General features: G+C 43.6%; 1 protein-coding gene across 3 annotated transcripts in view; it reads left to right on the top strand.

The window, feature by feature from the left end:
• The window catches only part of gga2 (golgi associated, gamma adaptin ear containing, ARF binding protein 2), a 37,444-nt gene that overhangs the window by 1,142 nt on the left and 11,329 nt on the right, over positions 1-24,973 (top strand). Inside the window, exons 2-17 of one of the 3 annotated variants that reach the window (XR_004415353.1) lie at positions 3,605-3,689; positions 4,346-4,421; positions 5,587-5,685; positions 6,488-6,611; positions 7,432-7,532; positions 9,027-9,107; positions 10,889-11,026; positions 11,185-11,266; positions 11,427-11,534; positions 12,529-12,654; positions 13,604-13,665; positions 15,632-15,753; positions 15,911-16,203; positions 17,914-18,083; positions 18,299-18,409; positions 21,178-22,131. Coding sequence is in view for 2 of the 3 variants with exons in the window: in XM_033040890.1 (XP_032896781.1) it covers positions 3,605-3,689; positions 4,346-4,421; positions 5,587-5,685; positions 6,488-6,611; positions 7,432-7,532; positions 9,027-9,107; positions 10,889-11,026; positions 11,185-11,266; positions 11,427-11,534; positions 12,529-12,654; positions 13,604-13,665; positions 15,632-15,753; positions 15,911-16,203; positions 17,914-18,083; positions 18,299-18,409; positions 21,178-21,288 (1,889 nt within the window). In the remaining variant the exon portion in view is untranslated. Of the gene's footprint in view, positions 1-3,604; positions 3,690-4,345; positions 4,422-5,586; positions 5,686-6,487; positions 6,612-7,431; positions 7,533-9,026; positions 9,108-10,888; positions 11,027-11,184; positions 11,267-11,426; positions 11,535-12,528; positions 12,655-13,603; positions 13,666-15,631; positions 15,754-15,910; positions 16,204-17,913; positions 18,084-18,298; positions 18,410-21,177; positions 23,592-24,973 lie in introns of those variants that run through there. The other 2 variants (XM_033040890.1, XM_033040891.1) reach the window with 2 other exon arrangements.

A 24,973-nucleotide genomic window follows, 5' to 3' on the forward strand; every position in this document is an offset into this window, starting at 1 on the left:
TATCGCCCACGACACCAGGGAAGAACTCTGTATTCTTCTTGAAATGGTGGCAAAGGTGAATCCCATAGATCGTATCAAAGATACCGCCTGACCTACAAGTGTTTCAGCATTTTCTGTTTTTATAATGAAAGTTGAGTACTTCAGTGTGAGATTTTTTTTCTCTTTGCTCAATGGCTTGGAATGGGTGGATCACATTGAGCCACAGCTGGCACTGAAACGAATTGTTAGTGAGGAACTCTTTGTATGCAGGGCGTTAATGCCGTCATGGTGTTTAATGAACCCCACTTCCTGCACATAAGTAAAGTCTCTTTGTGGCTTCTGTACTTCCAATCCAGTTTGTTCTTTTGAATTTCACAAGACATCAAACCAGGGCTTGTTGTTCTGCCACGACTAGCTCGTACTTCCTGACTCTTTGGTTAAACTGCTCCCCGAATTGAGCATGCACTTTACTGTGTGACTAACTTGGTAACCTGATTTGCTTAATTTGATGCTTCAAGGTTTTAAAATGTTTTGGTTAGGAAAATGAATAGAGGTTGCTGAAATTGGCAGTTCGGTAAGTCATGGGGAAAGTCACAAGACCGACACAGTGCCCTGTGACATAAAGAAATCCCGCCCACACATCTGCGGCAAGTTTACTTCTTTGGGGAAAGGCTGGTTTGTCTGTCCAGAAGTGTGCATATTCTTTTTTTAAATTACTCTAATAACTGGTTGAAGGTTTCAGCATCAGATGAGGCAGATTATATCACTGTGGTGGAAATAGGTGATCTTAATATTGGAAGAAAAATGTGATTTCAGGTTCATTAAAAATCTGTATGACGTGCTTACTGTAAAAGTGTTAGTCCGAAAGCATCCTAACTAACTGGGAGTTGCAATGGTACACTGTTTTAGTCATCGGCACATAAGATACAGTAAACCCTCATTATAACAAAACATGGAGGGGGTGGGGTTGGTGACCAATATTGCCGATTATCCACTATATCTGAGTAATCCAAGGGGTGGTTTTGGAAGGTCAGCAGAGATCCTCAAAACTGGCGCTCGTGACTGAATCGGGAGAGAAAGTCGTATTTCTCAGATTTATCTTGATTTAGAGATACAGTATGGTAACAGGCCCTTCAGCCCATCGATTCCACGCTGACCATCGATCACCCATTCACACTAGTTCTATGTTATCCCACTACTGACACACTAGATAAATAGCTTCCCGACACAGAGGCAAATTAACTTACGAACACATTCGTCTTTGGGATGTGGGAGGAAACCACAGCAGTCACAGCAACACACAGACCGTGGCCGAGGTCAGGATCACACCCGGGTCTCTAGTGCTGGGAGGCAGCAGCTCTAACCGCTGCACCGCTGTGTTACACCACAGATGGATGGATCTCATCAATCACTAGATCCCAGAATTTCTCTGTCACTCCCTGCTCCAGGGCAGAGAGGCCACCCATCAACTTTAACATTAAAAGGACAATCAGCCAAACGGCAAGCCTTCCTTCCCCCACCCTAGTCGGCCTACTAGTTCCACTGTTCGCATCCCTGTAACTCTTCTCTAGCCAACTGTAAGCCATTATAGATGGCTGCAGTTCCCTTTCTTCCACTTTGTGGTTTTGAGGTTTGAAGAAGCAGTCTATTTTTGGTTTGCTGATTTGACAATCTTTTCTTGTGGAGCAGCCCATGTGGGTGAAAATGCAAATTTTACAATAAATGTCTTTCCTGCTGTTCAACATTATAATCATTGTCCTTAAACTATCAATTTCTTGCAATGCAGAAGAAACGAGAGAAGTCGACAGCTCTTTAGGCACAGCCTCATGAAAGACACCCACATCGCCTTCAAAACTTTAGTCGCTGTAGATGCAGATCTTCAGTAAATATTAGCCAATGGCCACACAAACTTAATTCGGGGAGCACCATTACAGGTTGAAAGCCTATAAGATCATTGACGAAGATAGACACAAAATGCTGGAGTAACTCAGCGGGTCAGGCAGCATCTCTGGAGAAAAGGAATAGGTGATGTTATATAAAAGCGCTTTATTAAATAATTGTGTTAATAGGGTTAAAAGGGGTTCGGGGCTCCAGCTAGGTACTCTGATTGACTGCACCATTTTGGGGTTGGACATTGTCTATGGAACAGATATGCATTGAACTATATTCTGCATTCTGTATCTACCTCTTTGCTCTACCTATTGCACTTTAGTTTGATTTGATTATATTTATGTATAGTATTATCTGATCTAATTGGGCAGCATTCAAAACAAAGCTTTTCACTGCACCTCGGTGACAATAACAAACCTAAACCTATGCCCTGTATGGGAAGTGTGGACACCGTAACCCCAGTGTCTCAAGCAGCATTGTCAGCATTGTATGTCCTTTTGTTTCTACCAAAGCGTTTGAGTAATAGCCTTTGCTTTCATATCGCCATCAGCATTATCATTAATATGTTGCTTTCTATACACATTTTATCACCTTCACCATCCGTTGTTATGATAACCAAAGTCAAAATTGCAATAAGATGGTTAAAAATAAAGCACAAAATCGAAATAGAATGCAGCACAGTTGATAGAGCAGCTGTACATTCCAATGCTGCGCACACCACTGTTATAACAGATTTGGTCTACGTAGTATAATCTGTGTTCCCTACTTCATCGATTGTATTATATCCAATTCGTGCTCTGGTAACATGTGATAGAGCAGTACTATCTGTTATTAGAAACAGAGAATGCGGGAAAATCTCAGCAGGTCAGACAGTTTCTGTGGAAAGAGAGACAGAAGTTCATGATTCAAGTCAACCAGTTGAGTGTTTCAATGATTTTCTCATGTTAATTCACATTTCTGGCATCTTTAGACTTTTGAGATACAGCGCGGAAACAGGCTCTTCATCCCATTGCATCTGCGCTGACCAGTGATCACCCTACACACTAACTCTATCCTGCACACTACGGACAATTTACAATTTTGCTGAAGCCAATTTACCTAAAAACCTCTATGTCATTATATATCTTTTAATTAACACATTTGATTGGAAGAAATTATAAGATCCTGGTGAAGTCTTACAGTGAGAACACAATTTTTAGAAAAATGTCCAGATTAGACCTTCCAAACTTATAAATCAACTGGTAAGAATTATTTCAAGAAAGAAAAATACTTCCACAGAGGCAGTCTAGCAGAAAAGCAATAAACTGAGTTTGAACATCAGATTACCAAGTCTTTAACAATGACGGGAACTTGGCTTCTCTATGCCAAGTCATTAGTCAAAATTATGTTTAAATATCTTTGCACTATTCCCATCGTCTCATTATCCAAATATTTAAATCACTCGTCGGTATTTGTTCTACATATGAACTATACTTCCCCATCTTGTCCCCAAGTAGATCACTTGTGGGATCGGAGCGTGACGTGAATCCCACTTCCTTGTTGGTCCTCTTCTCGTTTTCCTGCACCAGTGTTTTTGATGCTATTTCTGCACATTTTAGACGGTTACGATAATGAGATTCTATCTGTAGCCTCTCAGATGTTGCTTATCTGAAACAAAAGCAATACTGCAGAAAGACTTTAGTAGGTCAATTGCCACATGTTTCGTCTAATTGTCTTGTGTGTTTTTCTTTTAAAGATAAAGCTACCAACCCTCTAAACACTGAAGAGAAATGGGAACACATCAAGGGATTCTGCGATCAGGTCAATCTCGAGCTGGAGGGGTAAGAAGGGATGTGTTACTAAAGTGACTTTAGCATCAGGAGAACATGTTACTCCCTGGCTTCCCATCTCCTGCTCTCTTATTTTCTCATCCTACAAACTAGTGACAATTTATAATCTTTACCGAAGCCAATTAACCTACAAACCTGTACATCCTGCATTGTGGGGAGGAAACCGGAGTATCTGGAGAAAACCCCCGCAGGCACGGGGAGAACGTGGAAACTCCGAATAGACGGAACCCATAGTCAGGATCGAATCCGGGTATTGGCACTGTAAGGCAGCAAGTCTACCGTTTTCCACCATGCCGCCCCAATGGAAAATGGCGAAAAAAATTATTCCCTCTTTTCTCCATCCGTTCCCACCTCATTGCCTCATTCACTTCCAAGACAGAGCAATGGAACAATTTAGTGGAGTGGGACTAGTTGAAATATTCTTTCAAAGAGCCAGCATAGATATAACTGGCTAAATGGTGCCCATTGCATAATTCTTGAGTATAAACATCAGGGCAGATGTAACACATTGGCAGTTTAATGGGACCTGAAGATGAGACATACTTTTTTGGGGGGGGGGGGGGGGGAATATATAAGCAGAAAAATATTAATTAAGAATGGAAAAATATAATGAGCATCCAGTGAAATACAAATTCCTCTTGCTTAAGCCCACAGACTGCAATTCGCCTTTTGGGTCACAAAATCCAATCGCCACAAGAAAAGGAGGCTCTGTATGCTCTCACGGTGAGATCATCTTATGATTATATGTGCACATAACTTAATGCAGCGGGCCAAGCAATGGCTGGAGAAAAGGGTGGGTGACATTTCGGGTCGGAACCCTTCTTCAGTTTGAAAATAGAGGTCATAGAGGGGAGCTGGAGGTAGGGAAAGGACAGAACAAATCAGGGCCAGCAACAGATGACCAAGGAAGGGTGGAGCCCATAATGGCCCATTGTTGGCTGGGATAGAAGTGATAATGAAGGGATACAGGGACGCGAACAGTGGAACTAGTTAGGACGCCTAGGGTGGGGGAGGGCAGAGGGAGGGAATGCAGGGGTTACTTGAAATTAGAGAAATCAACATCCACACGGATCCCATCAGGAGAAGTACGGGGCAAATTGTACAGAAAAAGCTGTCGCTGCCCAACACAAGGCTGTAACTTCAGGTCAGGCAGATATGGAGTGATGCTAATTTTACATTCTTACTTCAATCACTCCAAAGAAAGGTTGAGTATTAATCTGACAGTGACGTTACACAGTGACATTATATAAGGTCAGTACACTCTACTTATATGGAGACGCTAGAGTGCAAATGCTGGAACCTTGAGCAATAAACCAGACTGCTGGAGGAAATAAGTGGGTCAGGCAGCGTCTGAGAAATGGAGAAGGGTCCTGAACAAAAATATCATGCGTCCATTTCCCTCCATGGATGTTGCCTTTAAGCAGTTTGTTTCTTTTCCTGCTGCCTGTATGTTGATATCCTCCATTAAATGGGTACGTATGTCATCGGATTACAAGAGGAAACAAGGCCAACGTATTCAGTTCATCTTTGACTATCCTAATGCATTTGGCTTTGGCTGCATGATACAATGATAATGGAGTTGCAGACTGATCAGTTCATCTCTTTCAACTAATACACACCAGATACAGATAGGAGGTCGAGAAACTTATTTTGTGAACAAGAGATTCATACTCACACCATCTGCACTCACCACACTTCATGGTTCAGTTTGCTTGTACATTGAATCCCAAATTATCTCCTTTGCAGAAAATTTAAGTCATTGTACGAATGAATGCCAGGATATCATTTATTGACCTTTAAACTTTGTGTGTGTCTGTGGATGTGATTTTGATTTTGGCTGGCAGCTTGGTATTTGACCAGAGTTTGACAGCATGACTCCTTTCCACAGGTGTTGGACACGTGCATGAACAACTGTGGCAAACGGTTTCAGAATGAAGTTGGAAAATTTCGATTCTTAAATGATCTAATTAAAGTCTTATCGCCAAAGGTACTGACATTCTTCATCAATATTGAATCTTGAGTTTTCTGCTAACAATGACTGTTTCTCAAAGGTGGCCCATTGTACTTCTTGCTGCTCTTCGAGTGAAAAATCTTTATCTGCTATCACTCCTGAACAGTCATCCAGCCTTAGATCGGCACGGTGGCGCAGCGGTAGAGTTACTGCCTTGCAGCGCCAGAGACCCGGGTTCGATCCTGACTACGGATTCTGTCTGTACAGATTTTGTACATTCTCCCCGTGACCCGCATGGGTTTTCGCTGGGTGCTACGGTTTCCTCCCACACTCCGAAGACGTGCAGGTTTGTAGGTTAATTGGCTTTGGTAAAAGTTGTAAATTGTCCCCAGCGTGTAGGATAGCGCTAGTGTCCGGGAATCGCTGGTTGGCGCGGACTTGGTGAGCCTAAGCGCCTGTTTCCGCACTTTATCACTAAATTAAACCAAACTAATCTTTGGGGAATACAAGCCAATTTGTGGAACGCAATCTGCCCGCAGATATGAACCCTTTTAATCGCAGTAGAGCCATAGGGTTTTCAAAAACATATATTCCTTTAGGTGTGAAAGCAAGACTTGAATGCAGTTATCCGCAGGTCCTCTGATTGGTGTGACTCTCTAAGCTGAGGGATCACCAACCTTCACTCCTCCCCACCGTCTTGATGTTCAACACCGAACAAGCCCCTTGACTGAACTGTGCATTAGGGTTCAGCTGCAGGAAGACCATGATCATGATGTTATCGGTGTGTGAGTGGCCGCAGCTGTGATGACCAATGTTGATTTGCTTTTCCTCCTTACAGTACCTGGGTTTGTGGTCCTCGGAGCAAGTAAAGTCGAAGGTGATTGAAATGTTGTACAGCTGGACAGTGTGGCTACCAAACGAAATAAAAATCCGAGATGCATATCAAATGCTGAAGAAGCAAGGTATGTAACGTGCTGCTCTGTTGCGTGCTGAGGCAGATAAGTATTTCCATTTCCTTAGTTCCTTTCATGAATTATAATCAAGAAAGCATTTTTGAGGTCCGTCACTCTTCTGTGTAAGAAGCATAAGCATCAGTTTATGCATTATCAACCTATCACTTATAACTACAGGAGGAGAAGGTCTGTTTCACTGTGTTTAGTTTAGAGCTACAGCATGGAAGCAGGCCCTTCAGCCCACCGAGTCCGTGCCGACCAGTGATCACCGTACTCTAGCAGTATCCTACACACCAAGGACAATTTTAATTTTAGAATCTTTACCAAAGCCAATTAACCTACTACGTGGGAAGAAACCGGAGCAACCGGGGAAAACCCACACAGTTACGGGGAGAACGTACAAGCTCCATTCAGGCAGCACCCGTAGTCGGGATCGAACGCGGGTCTCTGATGCTGTGAGGCAGCAGCTCTACCGTTACACCACTATGCCACTCGAGTAAATACTGGCTAGATACCTACGGACAACTTTCCTATGGGAAAAAATGCTATTGGATCATGTAGGGTCCTCGTTTATCGTTTCATCAATAAGGATGGATCCTTCCACATCTGTGTAATAACAACCCCAATGAGGATTCTCTTATCCATTTATAGAATCTTGTTCCACACCACCTACGCAATCTCCCCTACAGACAGCCAAACATTCTGAGGTGGGTTTCCCCAAGCAGCATGTATTACATGAAAAGCTGCAAGGAGTGTAACATGTTCTAAGTATCGCTCTAAAGTAAAAAGACGGAAGGAAAACCTTTTTTTTAAATTTCCTCTTCCATAGGTCTTATCAAGCAGGATCCCAAGTTACCGGATGTGAAACTTTTGCCACCACCTTCGCCAAGAGTGAAGAGCTCGCTCTTTGATGATGATGAGAAAGCAAAGGTGAAAAAGTCACAACTTTCGTGTGTGGACAATCCCGATGTATCTCCATTGTGACCAAGTGTTTGACCAGCCCGGGCCTAGTTCTTAGCTTCACGACTGCTTTTAAAATCTGCCTGACTCCTCTCCCCAACTGTACCTAGTTAACATGGGTTTGGTGGGCTGAAAGGCCTGTTTCCACGTTATATCTCTAAACTCCCTTCTTCCTCTTCATTAATTTCAATCCCAATCTACATCCTTTTCCATTTCAGTCCATCATCCCTCATGGCCACATTGGTTTAATTAATGACTAATCTGCCACTGAGTTTCTCTCTTTCTACTGAAGTAGAAGCCGGGTAGGTTTTCTAGCCATGGAGTTTGCTTCTCTGTTCAGAAGATCATTGCTGATCCTGAGGCCCACCCGTTTGCTGCACAATCACTGTATTCTGGAGCTTCCTTTGTGAGCATTTACAGACCCTTGGGACAGAGATACCCAATGGTTTGCAGACCACTGCGTAAAGGCAGTTCTCCTCTTTGCTGTAAATTCCTCGCGGCCATCTGTCCTGCTGAGATAACTTACCCTCTAACTCTGGCCAATTTCTTACCCTTAGATGTAACTACGCCATCATTGGTGGCTACCTTGCTCTGCCAAGGGCCCAAGATCTGGAAATCCCTCTCGCTTAAAACCTACCTTTTTGACTAAGATTTTGTCCATCTGATTTAAGTGGTTTGCTGTCTTCGTCCACTTGTAAAGCATCGTTACATATTGTGCAGTGCTCAGTGTACTTCATAGAAGAGTTATTGGTGTGAACATGAATGCGTCATTTTCTATTTGTAACCAGAAAATTGCCACTGCAGCGGTAATTGGCAAATCAAAAAAGAATGTATAATTTGTTTTGTCCGTCAATGTACCTGTATATTCATTGTACATGTTCACCACCTGGCTCTGGTGGTCCGGCACCTCCTTTAATCCAGTCAAAATTACGAGAGTGCACTTGAAATCCCCCCCGGAGATGTGGTCAGGTGAGGTGGCCGATCTCAACCTCATCGGGACTTCTACAGCTGCTGGGTGGGTTGAATTTGCCCCCTGCAGCTGGGACTCTGGAACACCAACCCGCCCGGAGCTGGCAGATCCGTTCCAATAGCCGACTTCCACTTTCGATTGACGGGTTGAATTTGCCCCCTGCTGCCAGAGCACTAGAAATCCGGCCCGATCAGAGCCATCAGATACATTCCCATCGCTGACTTCCGAGGCTGACTTTGCAAGCCGGTATCTCGACCCGCCGAGGCCGTGACCTCAGTTGGTTTCGGCAAAATGGATAATCCATAACACTCTGGAACCAAGAGTGCTTGAAAATCGGTGCCTTTATCTTAAAATTACGACAGCACGGTACCTGTACCTTTACCACACCATACTTGTGCATACGTCAATAAACTCAATGTCGTGATTTAATATAATTTATAAAAAAGGAGTGTGCAGAATATTAACCAGCAATCGTTTTCTGCAAAATTCCATAGCTCCTTGCAAGGCTTCTCAAAAGCAACCACCCAGAGGACTTGCAGGCTGCCAACAGGCTGATCAAGAATGTCTTCAGGGAGGTGAGTTCATTAAATGATCAGTCTGAAGAAGGGTCTCGACCCGAAATGTTGCCTACTCTACATTCTCTATAGATGCTGCTTTTTCTCCATATACGCTGAGTTTCTCCAGCATTTTTTGTCTACTTTCGATTTTTCCAGCATCTGCAGTTCCTTCTTAATCATTAAATTATCCAGTAACTTTGAACTTCAATAAAACGCATCCATGCAGGACCAGTGTGACTATCTGAATCCAGCAATGAAGGTCCCCACTGACCATATGAACCAGTAGTTAACCTTCTCAATGCTCTCCTTTAAAATAGTACGTACCTTTTTGTTCCTTCAACCAGCAGCACATGTTCCTAATAACCCCCTTTGACTAAGACACAAAGTGCTGCAGGAACTCGGTGGGTAAGGCAACATCTGTGGAGGGAATGGACATCCAATGTTTTGTGTCGGGACCCTTCCTTACCACTTCGCCCTGCCTGAAGAAAAGTTCCAATACAAAACGTTGCTTGTCTATTCACTCTTCAGATGCTGCCTGACCCGTGGAGTGCCTCCGGGACTTTGTGCTTTGCTCCAAATTTCAGTGTCTATCAGATCAACTGCACCCATCACAAGGTGTTGACTAACTGAGGGACAGATAGCCAGCATTTCCCAATTTGCAGGCCACATCTTAGGAACTTGACTGCGTTGTTTGAGCAGGTGACATAAGTGATTGATTGGGAGGGTAGAGGATGCTGTCTCCATGGATTTTAGTAATTAAATAAATTTAGGCAATAAATAAAGTCCCTCATGGTAGGCTGATCCATTGGATTAAGATGCATGGAATCCACTGTCACTTCATCACGTGGATTTGGAACTTGCTTACTCAAAGAAGAAAGAGTATTGGTGGAAGGGTGCTGTTCTGATGGGAGGTCTATGACCAGTGGTGTTTCACAGGGATCTGTGCTGAGACCGCTGTTGTTTGTGTTCTATATAAACGACTTGGATGTAAATGTAGATGGGTTGGTATGTAAGCTTGCAGATGACACCAAAATTGGTGAATGTGGATAGTGAGGAAGAATACAGTGAGATAAAGATAGGTTGCAAATGTAGGTGGAGAAATGTCGGATGGAGTTCAATCAGTGCAAGGGCAAGGTGTTGCAATTTGGGAGGTCGAGAGTAAGAAAAGGTGCACAATTAATGTCATGTCCATGAGCAGCATTGATGTTCAGGGGAATCTTGGGGACCAAGGCCTTAGCTCCATGAAAGAGGCAAGATAGAGTGGTAAAGTAGGCATATGGTATGCATGCCTTCGTCTGTCTGGGAATCAAGTATAAGAGTTGTGAAGTCATGTTGCAGCTTTATATAACTTAGTTTGGGGGGGGGGGGGGAGTAGTGTGGTGTGCAGTTCTGGTCTCCCATTACAGGAAGGATGTGGAGGCTTTGGGGAGGGTGCAGAATATGTTTATCAGATTGCTGCCTAATTTAAACGCTACAGTATTAGCTATAAGGAGAAGGACAAACTTAGATTGCTTTTTACTGGAGCATTGGAGATTGAAGGGATACCTGATAGACAAGTGTAAAATTATGAGAGGCATAGATAGGGTAAACTATCAGAACCTCTTTCCCTTTTTCCTAGGACGTAACTGTCAGAGAGGTAGGGGGAGGAAAACATGAGATGTGTGGAAAGGTGAGGAGGGAGATGGTGGAGGAAGGGGATGTGTGAGATTAAGAAGGATGGTGATGGAGGAGGGGAGTGTCGGGAGGGAAGAGATGGTGTCCATTTAGGTTGCATGTTCTCAAACTGAAGATATTCACAGGACGAAGAGAAAGCTGAAAAAATCAGCAAGAGGATTCATGTCATTGAAGAAGTGACGAACAGCACCAAGCTACTGAATGAGATGCTGAGCATGTACCAAAGAGACGGCTTGCCCGAAAACCAGATGGAAATTATGAAGGTAACAACCTTTTGTAGATCCAAGCCCTTTGATTACAGACCAGCCTGTAACTCGCTGCTGGATATGAATTGGAGTCTTACACATTGTCAGTGTGAGTGTGTGCACTGTACTACAGTAGGGTGTGCTGTCTCACTTGGCTCCCTGCTCTTTGTACACAGAACTTGTATGAGCGCTGTGAGAAGCTGCGGCCGACTCTATTCCGACTTGCGAGTGACACTGTGGACAATGATGAGGCTTTGGGTAGGTATGTTGTTTCCTTGGTGGTGCACGGATACTTGTGGGATCTTGGGTGGCAGCTGATTAACAGAAGAAGGGGGTTCAATAGATGGGTTGATTTGTTTGTGGCCAGTCGTGTGTTTTGATGCCCGCGTAATACAGATTCCTTTCCGTGTCTCTGCAGCAGAGATTCTGCAAACCAACGATTCACTCGCTCTTGCAGTCACCTCGTACAAGAAGACAGTAGATGCGCAAGAAATCGGAGTGGCCCCGCAAAGTCCAGCCAAAAAGGGTAATCATGAGCAATGCACACTGCTCACCGTGATCGGCAGACCCCACCAGAGGGCTTGGCCAAAGTTTATTTTGCACGCGATTAAGGGCCAGATTAAGAGCTCAAAAGCAAAGTATTAGAGATATTGGAAATCAAGAAATAAGTCGGAAAATTCTGCAAATAGTGATGCCAGGCAGCATCTGTAGAGAGAAGAAAATGTCCAGGTTTGTCACCGAGCATTGTCTTCGCTTCTGCTTTCTCCCTATCACAGAGTTCCCTTTCTGTTCTCCCCATCCCTTTCTTGACCTTGTATCTTAAAACCCTTTTGCTTCTAATTGTCCGTAGTTCATTGACTTGAAACATTAACTCTGTTTCTCTCTACTCAGATCTACAGTTCTCCGACTAGTTTCACTGTCCTCCTGATTATATTTTACTCTTTGTATGCCTTGTTGTCACCTTCCCCTCAGCTAACATTGATCCATTCAACATTTCCCTTGACCATCATCCCGTTTGATCTATCGTTTTCACACCTAACCCTGCCACATCTCTATGTCTTCCTCTCCTGACAGTCTGAAGAAGGGTCTTGACCAGAAACGTCACCCCTTCCTTGTCTCCAGAGATGCTGCCTATCCTGCTGAGTTACTCCAGCATTTTGTGTCTATCTTTGGTGTAAACCAGCATCTACAGTTCCTTCCTACACATGCTTCATAAGCCTAACAGTTTCTGTTTTTATTTTATATGGGGGAACGTCTGTTAATTAAAAGTTATTGAACTTGGCCAGACGGTGAAATATCCAGTGACTCGGTGGGGTGATGTTCCTTGAGTTTCTGTTGATTTTGTTTGGAAAAGTGGGGCAAGCTGTGGATAGAGCTACAGTGGGGAAATAGGGCTTGCATGAGTCAGGGTGTGTTGGTGGTGAGGAGCGTGGTGTTGGTTCAAAATAGGGATCGGGTTATGTGTGAATTAACCTGTGATTTTTGGAATTCAGATTTGATCTCCATTATTGTAATTTCAGAAACGGCTTCACAGCTGACTGATTTAACTAATCAGGAGCTGGACATTGGAAAACCTGGAACTGACCTGGGATTGGGCTCCGAGCACCAGTTGCCACATTGGCTGGATGAAGAACTGATGTCATTGGGTGGGTAACGTTTCCCAACGTCCTACCTCCTGTAAGGGAAATGGTGTTTGGCCATCTGCAACCTTGATCCATAATGTACATGGGCTGAAGATAGACACAAAAAGCTGGAGTTACTCAGTGGGTCAGGCAGCATCTCTGGAGAAAAGGAATAGTTGACGTTTAGGGTTGAGACCTTTCTTCAAACTGAGAGTCAGGGGAGAGGGAAACTAGAGAATGAGAAGTTACAGAACAAATCACAACCGACACCGATGACTCAAGAAAGGTGGAGTCCACATGGACCATTGTTGGATATGGAAAAGGTGATAACGAAGGGATACAACAGTAAAACTAGCAACGGTAGACAAAAATGCTGGAGGAACTCAGCGGGTGAAGCAGCATCTATGGAGCGAAGGAAATGAGAAACGTTTCGGGTCGAAACCCTTCTTCAGAAGGGATTCGACCCGAAACATTGCCGATTTCCTTCGCTCCATAGATGCTGCCTCACCCGCTGAGTTGCTTCAGCATTTTTGTCTACCTGTCATCTTTCCATGTTCTCTTGAGATGCTGCCTGACCCACTGAGCTACTCCAGCACTTTGTGTATTCTTTGGTAAACCAGCATTTGCAGTTCCTTGTTTCTACCAGGACGTTATTGTGTCTTTCTCAGGAAACGTTAAACCCAAGTCTTCATTTGAGCTCTCTGAATGTTTCCTCACAAATATTCTGAGATTTGAAATTGGCTCCAAGGTTTAGACAACCACATTGTGTACTTATTAACTCCTTTCTCTCTTTTTTGCATCGTACTTTATGAAATGAAAATGAATTTATTAGAAATGGAGATAGTTAGTTTCTACTCTCTGGTTTAGTAAGGGGCGGCAGAGCGCCTCTCCATGGCATCATTGCGAGTGTCCTTTGTGAGTGGTGGAGTGATGGAGTTCTTGATGATGATTAACTGGCACATTGCTCTTGCAGGTCTAAATGATTTCCCGTTGATGGAGCAAGCGGTGGGAGCAGTGAATCAGAATACTTCCCAGGTAAACAACAAGAAATTGGCAGCAGCAGAAGTTATTGCAGAAAATTAAAACTGATGGTGGTAACATTTGGCGTAGGACGCAGCTTGGCTGTCTGAGAGGAAATGGAGCATTAGCACAATGGTGTCTGTAATGATATATGAGAGAGAGAGAGAGAGAGAGAAATACAGCATGGAAACAGACCCTTCGGCCCGTTGAATCCATGCCGACCATCAATCACATTGAACCCAGGTCTCTGGTGCTGCAAATCAGCAGCTCTAACTCACCACATCTCCCGTGGCGCGGCGCTCTTTTGGACTATGTAGGTATACTTACCTTCAGCGGCGCTGCAATTCTGCCACTGGCCGTGTGCGCGATTTTGGCGCGTTTGAGGGGGGGGGGGGGGGGGGCGGGGTTAAAACGAGGTTTTTTCCCGACCTGGTCCTGAATTATATTTTGTTGGAGTGCAAGATGTTGCTAAAGAATCGTTCCTACGGCTGTTCTGTGTATTTTTATTTAAAAAATCACCCGACAAGTTAATCGCTGGAGTGATTTTAAAATCAGCTTCTGAAGCCGTCAATGCCGACAACGGGGACGGATTTTATGGAGGACCAGGTAAAAGAAAGTAGTTTATTTTTATGTATAAAAGTGTTTCTTAAGATGTATTTAATTCACATTTTAAGTTGCGAAACGGTGATTTTTCCCCCCCGAAGAACCGGCAGTGTATTTGCTGCCGATATGGGGGACTAAATTCAGCGCATCTTGAACGTTCCAAATGGTCCCGTTCCAGAAAATCCCACTCGCAAGCTGATTTAAATGGCCATTAATTTACAGGTATTAAACATTAAATTCCTTCCATTTGGCCTATAAACCCATGACAATGAGATTTTAAAATTATGTTATATTGTGAATTCTTGTGTGAATGTTATTTGGACACTTAGGCTATTTAAAAATGTTAATCTATTCTTAAGAAATGGATAGATGTTTAGATCTAGTAATTGAATTTTGTAATTAGCTACAATTAGGTAACTAACCAATTATATGTTTTAATTTCAAGTCATCTAAGTAAGATTGTTTCATATTTGTTTTAGAATGCTTCAATCTACAATAACTGAAAATTTCTTTCAGTTCTCTTAAATGTTAAGAAAGTTATCGGCTTTTAAATGTTCTAGATCACAGCTTTTGTGTTAAGTCAATGAAAAAGCAATAGGGAACAAGATGCCAATTTCCGAGTATGAAAATGGCCATAACTTTTTTAATACTGAAGATATGAAAGTGAATTAGGTGTCAAATTAAACTTCTTTTTATGCTTTATCTGATGGGATAAATTAAAGACTTGATTTTTTAAATCTCAAAATTTTGTGACATTGCTAGACTATGTGTTGCACTCGTGGATAATGTTTCTGATCAGCACGCAAAACAAAGTTTTGCACTGTGTCTTAGTAATTGGCTGTCCATATAGGAGAGGATAAGATGGATTTTTTCCTTGGAGGACTTCAGTCTTTGGACCACTTCCTCGAAGACTGGTGGAAGGTGAAGTGGATGGCTTCTTGAAAACTAGTGGAGCGAAGAATTACTGTGGGTAGACAAATGTGGAGTTGAGGTAACAATCAGATGAGCCTCAATGTTGAAAAATGACAGAGCAGGCTCAAGGCTCTGAGTGTCTTGTTCCTGTGACTAATCCTTATATTCACACGACTTGTCTCTTTCTCTGGTGTGTGACCAATCACTTGAAGTTAGGCTGCTTCGAGAGTCTGGCAAGAAGTGTGAGAGAGTTTGTCTCATTGTGTAGGGATTGCGTACATCCACAACCAATTTCTCACCAGGCTTGTGATGCAATTGGTGTCAGAGAGCACAGAAGCTTTGGCCCTACCTCCTCTGGCAACTCATTCCATATACGCACCACTGGTCCATTAATCCCATTTATCCAGCTGTGTGAATTGTATAAAGTCTGTGTGCAACGCTGACTGAACTGACGCATGTGTTCCAGGAAGCAAATTCAGATATGAATGCACCAAGTGGAGGTGGGACTAGAGACTTGGATGGCTTGGACCTATTGGGGTCAACGTTGATGGAACAGTTGCTTGGCCAGCAGACTCGGGCAGTACAGTGGTGAGTGGCAGCAGCTATTTCAGTGTCTGAATTCCATTGTCCCTCGTATCTTGTAGCCTCTGTACTCCTGCTGTTTTGTTTTCATAGCCAAGTAAAAGATATTTTCAGTGAGCAAGGCATCAGGAAAGTGAGTAAGGAACGTCTTCTGTTTGTCTAGGGACCAGCCTCGTTGCAAACTCACGCTGAAGGAGCTGCAGAACCAAGCTCTGGCTAATCCACTTCCTCCCACTTTGGACCAAGGTTCTCCCGCTGTCTCTGCTCAGCTTGTGGCGCCAACTCCCCGCTCTCAATACACAATGCCTTCCCCGGGAACACCGGAGATGATCCAGACTTCTCCCTCCAACCTACCGCACCGGGTGTCTGTATCACCCGCTCCACAAGAGCCCTTGGAGGGAACTGACAAACTCTCCTGGAAGACTCTGTTTGTGCCTTTGGGGAGCATTCAGACAAGTAGGTGCAACAGTTTTGCTATAATCCATTTAACGTTGGAGCAAGTGTTCCCATTCAATTCAATTCAATTCAATTTATTGTCATTTGGACCCCTTGAGGTCCAAACGAAATGCCGTTTCTGCAGCCATACATTACAAACAAATAGACCCAAGACACAACATAATTTACATAAACATCCATCACATTGCTGTGATGGAAGGCCAAAAAAACTTTTCTCTCCACTGCACTCCCCCCCCACCCCCCCCGATGTCAGAGTCAAAGTCAAAGCCCCCGGCGGGCGATGGCGAATTGTCCCGTGGCCATTAAAGCCACGCCGGGTGATGCAAGGTCGCGCACCGGGTTTTGGTGTTAGAGCCCCCGGCGCGCGCTCGCAGAGACCCGCAGCCATTCCAAGCCGCGCGGGGCGATGGTGTAAGGCCCCGCTCCAGGAGCTCTTCAACCCCGCAACTCGGGCGGGAGAAGTCGCCGTTGCGGAAGCCCGGAAAAGCGGTCTCCCTCCAGGGACCCGCGGGCTCCCGGTGTCACTGTCCGCCAAACCCGCAGTTGCAGCCACCGAATCTCCGGGGGTCGGGTCGCAGCAGCGTCCACCACAGCTCCACCCGCTCTGGACTCGGCCAGCTCCGCGACGGTGAGGTGAGTAGTCGGCACCACAGCCCCCGGTCTTCCTGTTGGAGGCCGCTCCTCGTTACAGCCCCAACGACAACGGAGACCCGACAAAGAAAAGGTCGGGTCTCCCGTGCAGGGAGAGATTTAAAAGTTACCCCCCCCACCCCACCCCCACCCCTCCACTCACATACCCCAACAAAAAATAACAAAAACTACATAAAAACATAGACATAAAATAATAAAAACGCAGACGGACTGCAGAGGCCGCTGCAGACGAGAGTCGCGCCGCCTACCGGATCATGTCACAATGTCATCCAACATTGGAGAGAGATTTACAAGTCTCCTGAGCTTTGAAGTTGGGGGAGAAGTTGGTCAGAGGTGTGAAGGAAGGAGGAGGGTGATTGTCAGCAGTGAGGGATGAAGTCATGGAGCCGTACAAAGATACAGAAAATAAATAGGTCATTGTTCACCAAGGCCACAATATCAACCACCCATTTACATTAAACTTGCATTTATTCAAACTTTGTTTATTCTCTCTGCATTCTCATGTACTCCCCCCAAATGGTCCCCAGCCCAGTTCTGGATTGCCAAGGCTAGTTTTACTTTTTAAAAAAAGCAAAGAAAGGCAGGGAATTTGAATTTTAAAAAAAAATGGAAAATGCATGTTCAGAATTGGGGAAAAAATACTGACTTTGTGTGTTTGGGTTTTGCTCTATGTTGTTGATTTTACCGCTGCCCTGGGCGATTGGTCAGTCGGTGAGGAGCACTCCAAGTCCCTGGTTATCTCTATCGTCTCCATGGTGCAGTTGGAATCACTTTCTTCCACTGTTAATCCCACAGCTCATAGCGAAGCTCTGTGGGGTCTCGGGTCCTTCTACTGCTGAACATTGAGGGGCAGAGTCCGAAGGAACGACCCCAAACGAGAAGGGATATCACCCCAGGGGGCCACATGAGTGACATGTTTAACGATAGGTGCGAAGATTACTGAACATGACACAATTGAATGAATTAACACTGACAATGTGTGAAGAGTTTTTGCAGCTTTTTGTTTTGTATATATTTAAAACAAATTCTGAATAATTTTTGTGAAATAAAATCTCACAGGTCATATACCGCCTGTCACAGCCTTTGACAGAAATGGCTTCCAGGTCCTCTTTCACTTTGCCAAAGCCTCACCCTCCAGGAGGCCAGACCTGTTGGTTGTCGTCATTTCCCTGCTGAGCTCATCGCCAACACCAATAAAAGACATCCTTTTCCAAGCTGCTGCACCAAAGGTAAGGTTTCTCGCTGGGGTCTTTTGGTCCACGGGTGTGTTAAGGTGTTAATAATCGTGTGTGATTTGAACAGCTTTATCCAAGCTTAACTTGTGAAAATGTGGCTCCTCCGTGCATAGTGTCCCAGGCAAGGTCTCCTGTACAGTGATGACTCCTGGTGTTGTAAAAGTGGCTTGTCAGTGAACTCAGAGCTCTGGTTGTGTGTTTGTTTCCAGGTGATGAGGGTGAAGCTGCAGCCTGCTTCTGGCACGGAGCTTCCTTCATTCAATCCCCTCCTACCACCCCCTCTCATCTCACAGGTCATGCTCCTCGCCAACCCTCAGAAGGTAAAGGATCTTGTCTTGCTTTCAATCTGTAAAATAACTGTGCTCTGGAAGTGCCAGGTTTGGCCATATAGAGCATAAAATAGTTCAGCACAGGAATGGGCCCTTTGGCCCACAATGTTTGTGCCAACCATGATGCCTAGTTAACCTGATCGCACCTATCTGATCTATATCCCTCTGTACAGTCTAGACAGTCAACTCTATGCCTCTTATCATTTTATATATTTCTATCACAAGGTTTCTTCTATTCCAGAATGTCTTTACATTTCTTCAAATCACCTCCCACCTATTGATGCAAGTAGTCCCTAGGTTACGGCAGGCTTCTGTTCCTGAGAACTGTTTGTAACTTGAACTGTTCGTATAACAAAAGCAGTATGTGGGGGAGGATTAAAGAAAATCTGTGATGGGGGAGCGAGCAGGCGCAGGATTTGCGGCTGCTAGCCGGCCTCAGTGAGTGAGTCTGCTCAGCGCTCCCGGCTCTGCTTGTGGCGGGGGTGGTCGGGAAGGGAAAGAAAGCAGATAGTAATATCTCATTACCACCCGGCAGAAGATGCCTACAGCAACAGAGCAGCTGTCAGTCTCCCAAATGCTCATTCGTATGAAGGGACTGTCCAGTTTGGTGTTCGTAACCTCAAGAGGACCTGTGACATAATTACCAAGTTGGCTGAGTAGCAGGCAACAGAGCATTATGGTGAATGGTTGCTTATTGAATATGAAGAAGGTGAATAGTGGTGTTCTCCAGAGATCGGTGTCGGGACCATTTGATGTTGATCAATGTCTTAAATCATGGGAATACAAAGGAGTTTGTAAATTTGTGGAAGACACTAAACTTGTCAAAGCTGTGAAATGCAAACAGGATAGGAAGAAACAGGAGAGGCATTATAGAATAAAATATATTATTCTAAAAGGGACCCGGTGTATGGGTACATATGACATTGAAAGAGAAAGGGCAGGTGGAGAAAGTAGGCACATACAATTCTGGACATTTATCAATGGAGATATTAACTACTAAAATTAGAAAGTCATGCTTAATTTTTACAAAACATTGGTCCATCGTCAACTGGAGTGTTGAGTTCAGCTCAGGCATTCGATGTGAAAGTATTAGAGAGGGTCCAAAAATATTCACGAAAATGGTTCTTGGAATGAAGGACTACAGTTAAAACAATAGTTTTGAAGGACTGCGACCATTTTCCTAAAAGAGATGGGTGAGAGATTTCGACAGAGTGGATTGGGGGAGGATGTTCTTGCTAGTCTAGAGATCATGACTAAGACAAAGGGGAAAGAGTGATAGGAGGAAAAAATATTTTATGCAATGTCTGGTTGGAATGGAATGTGCTGCCTGCATTTGTGGTGGAGGCAGGTTCCATGGCACAAATTACATGAAAATGACGTGGAGAATTTTGTAAAGCTAAGGCAAAGAGACTGGAGGAGAACTTAATGCGTTGCTCTAGTAGTGAGCTGGCATGGCCAGGTTAGGCCACGTAGCCAACTTCTGTGCTATAACTATCCCATGATTTAATACTCTCATTCCAAATTCTAAAATGCAAAGTTTTAACAGTTGATGTTCCTCTGAAGAATTGGGTTAATTCATCTTGATTTATTTTTTCATTAGGTACCATTTCCTTTTTTCTGAAAGAACGCAAACTGGTTTTCTTAGTAGAAAATATTAGCAAACAGAGCTTAATCAAAGTGAAATGTGCCTGTGCTGATGGAACAGAGCCATTTCCATTAGAGTGTACTCTGGGTGCCAAGGTCAGTTGACTATTGAGGTCAAATGACTGTAGGTGTTGCCAATTCTGAGCAGTCATTAAACTTTTGCGATACAGCATGGAAATCTCCCTGCTCACACTCATCTCCCTGCTACCTTCAGGTAGAAGGTACAGGAGCCTGAAGACTGCAACAACCAGGTTCAGGAATAGTTACTTCCCCTCAGCCATCAGGCTACTAAACCTGGCTCGGACAAAACTCTGATTATTACCAACCACTTTCTGTTATTTGCACTATCAGTTTATTTATTCATGTGTGTATATATTTATATCATGGTATATGGACACATTTATCTGTTTTGTAGTAAATGCCTACTATTTTCTGTGTGCTTAAGCAAAGCAAGAATTTCATTGTCCTATACAGGGACACATGACAATAAACTAACTTGAACTTGAACTTCATCCCACTGAGTCCATGCTGACCAGCGATCACCCTGTACGCTAACACTCCACTGCACAGTCTCTGTATAGAGAGCACCCATAGTCAGGATCGTACCCGGGTCTCTGGTGCTGTAAGGCAGCAACTCTACCGCTGCGCCACTGTTCCGCCCAGTCGAGTGGGAGGTTTGTCATGTGACTTCCAACCATTGTGTCTTGCCCTCCTATTTTTGGCGACTAGATGTGTTCATCTTCATGATGCCCTTTACACACCCATTGTTCCATCTTCTTGACATATTGTTTCCGATATTCACTGGTCCATCCTGATGGTCCGCTTTGCACTATACTAATTGGTTGGTCCCACATGTGTCAAACCTTTCCAGTTCAATTGGACAACGTGTCTATTGCATTTTTTCCACCTGGTAAGACAATCAAATAAGCATTCAAAAGAAATGAAATAACCAAATGTCGTTGGTGCCCCTGTCATTTTTCCAGCTGATTCATCATAAAGTTGGAGAAACCAATTACTCATCTCTGGACATGGCAGCTCAGTCCTGGGAAGCTGGCAACCTTGGATTTGGATATGGATTTGTTGATTTATGTTGTTTTCTCTTTGCTTGGCTTCAGGAGAAGGTTCGCTTGCGTTACAAGCTGCACTACTCCTTGGCTGAACGGCCCTTCACAGAGATTGGCGAAGTTACTGAGTTCCCAGCCGTGGAGACCTGGTGTAGTCTATGAGGACTGAGCGAGATTCAAGTGAAGGAGGATGAGAGAAGACACAGCACCTACGGCAGATTGACACCGTACCCCACATGTCCAAGCACCAAGGATCATCATCATCTGTTTTAGTGAAGTGCGACAGAATTCCCATGAATTGTATTGGATTCCATTTTACGAGCAGAAACCATTGGGATGGTGGACGTTGGAGTTTGTAGGGTGGGACCAAATTTTGCTAAATTACAATTTTTACCCCAACTTCTCTAATATTGCTGGCTGGAACAGAAGCATTGTCCAGGTAATTAATGCCTATTTATAGTTTATACCAACCAGCACAAGTGTCCTTGCCCTCTACATGCCGTCAGCCCAACGGCAATATTATTTTTAATCTGTGTGGTTCAATGTGTGAGGTATGATTTGCTCATGTGTTGGAGGGGACTTCAAGGTAAGAAGCCTTTCAACATGTAGTTTGCCGATGGCAACAGAGCAGAAGCTTTCTTTTCCCCTTTTTACTTCAGTGGTGCTTGCATTTCCTGATAACTAGCATTGGGATGTTACAATTGGCACAGTGGTAAGTTGCATAGTTCTGCTCAAATGTTCACTGCATTGTCTTTGCGCCATCCCTTAACTGCGCAGAAAATGCAAGTGGTGGATTCAGATGGGATTAATAGAAGTGTTGGAGGCTTTGTGTTTGGGGTGGTAACAAAGAGCTCTGTTCATCTTCACGATAAGCACAATCACTTAGATCTAGAATAGGACAATCAGGAGAAACACATCCATTGGAAGGGAATCACATTTTATTTCTGGCTCCAAGTGCCAGAATTGGCCCACTCAACCCACAAGACTCCCCAACTCTTCACTGAAGTGATGAGCTAAAAGAAGGTAGTGTGGATTTGGAGGGAATAGGGAAATCCATATGGCTGTTCAACCCCTCAAACATACTGCAACTACTTGTCTTTAGCAGATGATTAGCTGAAAGCAGTGCAGTAATGGCAGGCACTACTTTCATTACTCACTAGAGCTCTGTGCACACTCACTATGGTCTAGTTTGGTCACCTGTGTGAAGGTGACACCTAGAGACTCGCAATCAGTATTACAACAGTTTCTAAAATACTCACAAGGGTTACAGACCAAAAATATTGACCATCTCTTTTCACAGATGCTTCGTGAAAATATTTTTTCTCAGCAATTCCTGCGTTTTTTGTTTCAGATTTCAAGCATTTGCAGTTTTTATCTTTTATTTAAAACGCACACTGGTCAATTGTTCATTTTGGACACCGATTAATTTTCTCAAGAGTGTGCCTTATTCAGTGTGCAGGAGAAAGTAATAGCCTTCCCTAGAATCTAAATAAAAAGGTACTCCAGGTCTGATAGTATTTACCATTGTCTTAACTGAAGAAATTATCTTTCAGTCAGAATATTTTTAAGTATTCTGAGAATACTACAGTTTGTTCAGAGTGAAGAACTAATAAACAAGTTAATGAAGTAAATATGAGAAGAGAAAATAGTCTTGGAAATATAATTCAAATATCTATTTTTTGTAATATTTGATAAAATAATGCAACCCTCAAACTTTGGGCCCATATTGACCATGACTTTCCTATCTATATTATACAATATTCTTATGAATAGAGATACTTTCCAACTGATGTTGGGAAGTATGAGCCTGGTACGTAACTGTGATTTACATCTTATAATGCCTATCATTCCCCTTTAGCAATATCCCAAAGCATTTTACAGCCAATAATAGATTTGGCTACACTATTGTAATGGGTAAATGAGGTGGTTAGTTCATGGGTAGCAAGCACCGACAAGCAGCAATGTGCAAATGACCAAGTAATCTGATGTAGAAACGTTGACTGAGCCACAAGTATTAGCCAGAAGAGCAAGGATAATGCCACTGTAATAGCGTTACAGGATCTTTTAAAATCCGACGAGAAAGTAGTCAAGACTTCATTTAAAACTTCATTTGAAAGGCTGTGCCACGAATAGAGCACAAGAGTGTTGTCTGTGATATTTGTGCTTGGGTATACAGAGTGGAACTTGGAACGTTTTGATTCAGAGGTGGAACCAGCTGATTAATGAATAAAGCCCAACAAGGTCATCTTCTGCTCCTCTGAAATATCTTGAGATTTTACTGCATTGAAGGCAATTTGAGTGCAAGTTGTAAACAGTATGGGTATATGCTCCTTCTGTTGATGATATGTGGGCAAAGACCTAGATAATGCACTTTAAAAGTTATGTGAACTGTTGATTTGCCATACTAGTCTCAAACGTTACAGAATGTTTGTGTTGAGTGCAGTAAAATAAATAATTTAAATTTCTCTGCGTTTCTGTACTTAGTACCTCAGGTTTGGTCTCCATGCCCTTTGATCAAGCGGTTTGAAACTCCCTGCTTTGTGTCCAAAAACAAAGCGCTGGGCTGATCACATGACTGTTTCCACATCCCACTGTTCGATTCAGCAAAGAGCCCAAAGCCACCTCAAATAATAGTCCAGAACATGTTGCCTGAGGCTCAGAGGAAGATTCAATTCCACCTTTCAAAAGGGACCTGGTTAATTTTTGAAAATGAATTTATTTGTATGGAGATGTTTGGGGAATGACGCATTTTGGACAGCCTTTTCAAAGGTGGATTTCGTGCCACAGGTGACCACCTCCTTGCGGTCAATCTGTGAATTTGGAACCATAGAGACTTCCATTTTCAGGCTTGAGGCCATTCTAATGGAGGCAAGAGGGGTAGATATCAGTGACCATTTTCTCACAACCTCTGGAAATCAAGGAAAAGGTAAGTAACCTAACTCCAACTGAATCTTCCTCCTGAGCAAATTCCATAACCAACATACTGTGCACCCACATCTTGGGGTGACATCCCCAATCCAGTTACTGGTACTTGTTAGATTATAAGTGTCCAACTCAAAGGCTCCATACATGTCCACATCATCTGTACAATGACAACTGCTATCGACAAGGGTGGTATGGTGGCACAGCAGTAGAGATACTGCCTTACAGAGCCAGAATTCCCAGCTTTAATCCTGACTTTAGGTGCTGTCTATGTGGAGTTTGTTCGTTCCCCCTGTGACCGTGTGAGTTTTCCCAAAATTAACACAGGGTGGAATAGGAACACAAAATGCAATAACTTGCTTATAACTATTCCATTTGTGGATTCTTTAGTGCTGCTAAGACCATTGGCAATCCAAAGACAGATTCTATTGAGAACCAAGAATGGCTTATCAGAAAGAGAGGCAGTAGATGTCTGCTGGAGGAGCACTTTTAAGAATTCCTCATCAAAACTTATGCCTGACACACAGAGGTCCTTAACTTCAGCAGCACACCATTGAATCCAGTCTCACCACTCTCCCAAACTGAGAAGAAATTTAAAAACACATGTCAACTAAAAAAATAAGAAGGCTGCTGGAGCAGAAAAATTCTGAAACATAGTGGAGAGGAACTTGGATATACATGCTCAAATCTGGGAAGAGTTCTCTGACTAGTTTTCCCTTCCCCACCCCAGTTTCACTGTCCTCCTGATTAACTTTACTGTTTGTATGCCTCTGTCACATTCCCCATAACCTTTGTACATTTCCTTGAGCATTGTCTGCTTTGATCTGTCCTTTTCACACCTCACATTCTCTTTGTACCCTTCCATATCTCTAGTTTTCCTCTCCCCTGACTCTCAGTCTGATGAAGGGTCTCGACCCGAAACATC

Source organism: Amblyraja radiata, chromosome 22 (assembly GCF_010909765.2).
Source record: "Amblyraja radiata isolate CabotCenter1 chromosome 22, sAmbRad1.1.pri, whole genome shotgun sequence".
Lineage (NCBI taxonomy): Eukaryota > Metazoa > Chordata > Chondrichthyes > Rajiformes > Rajidae > Amblyraja > Amblyraja radiata.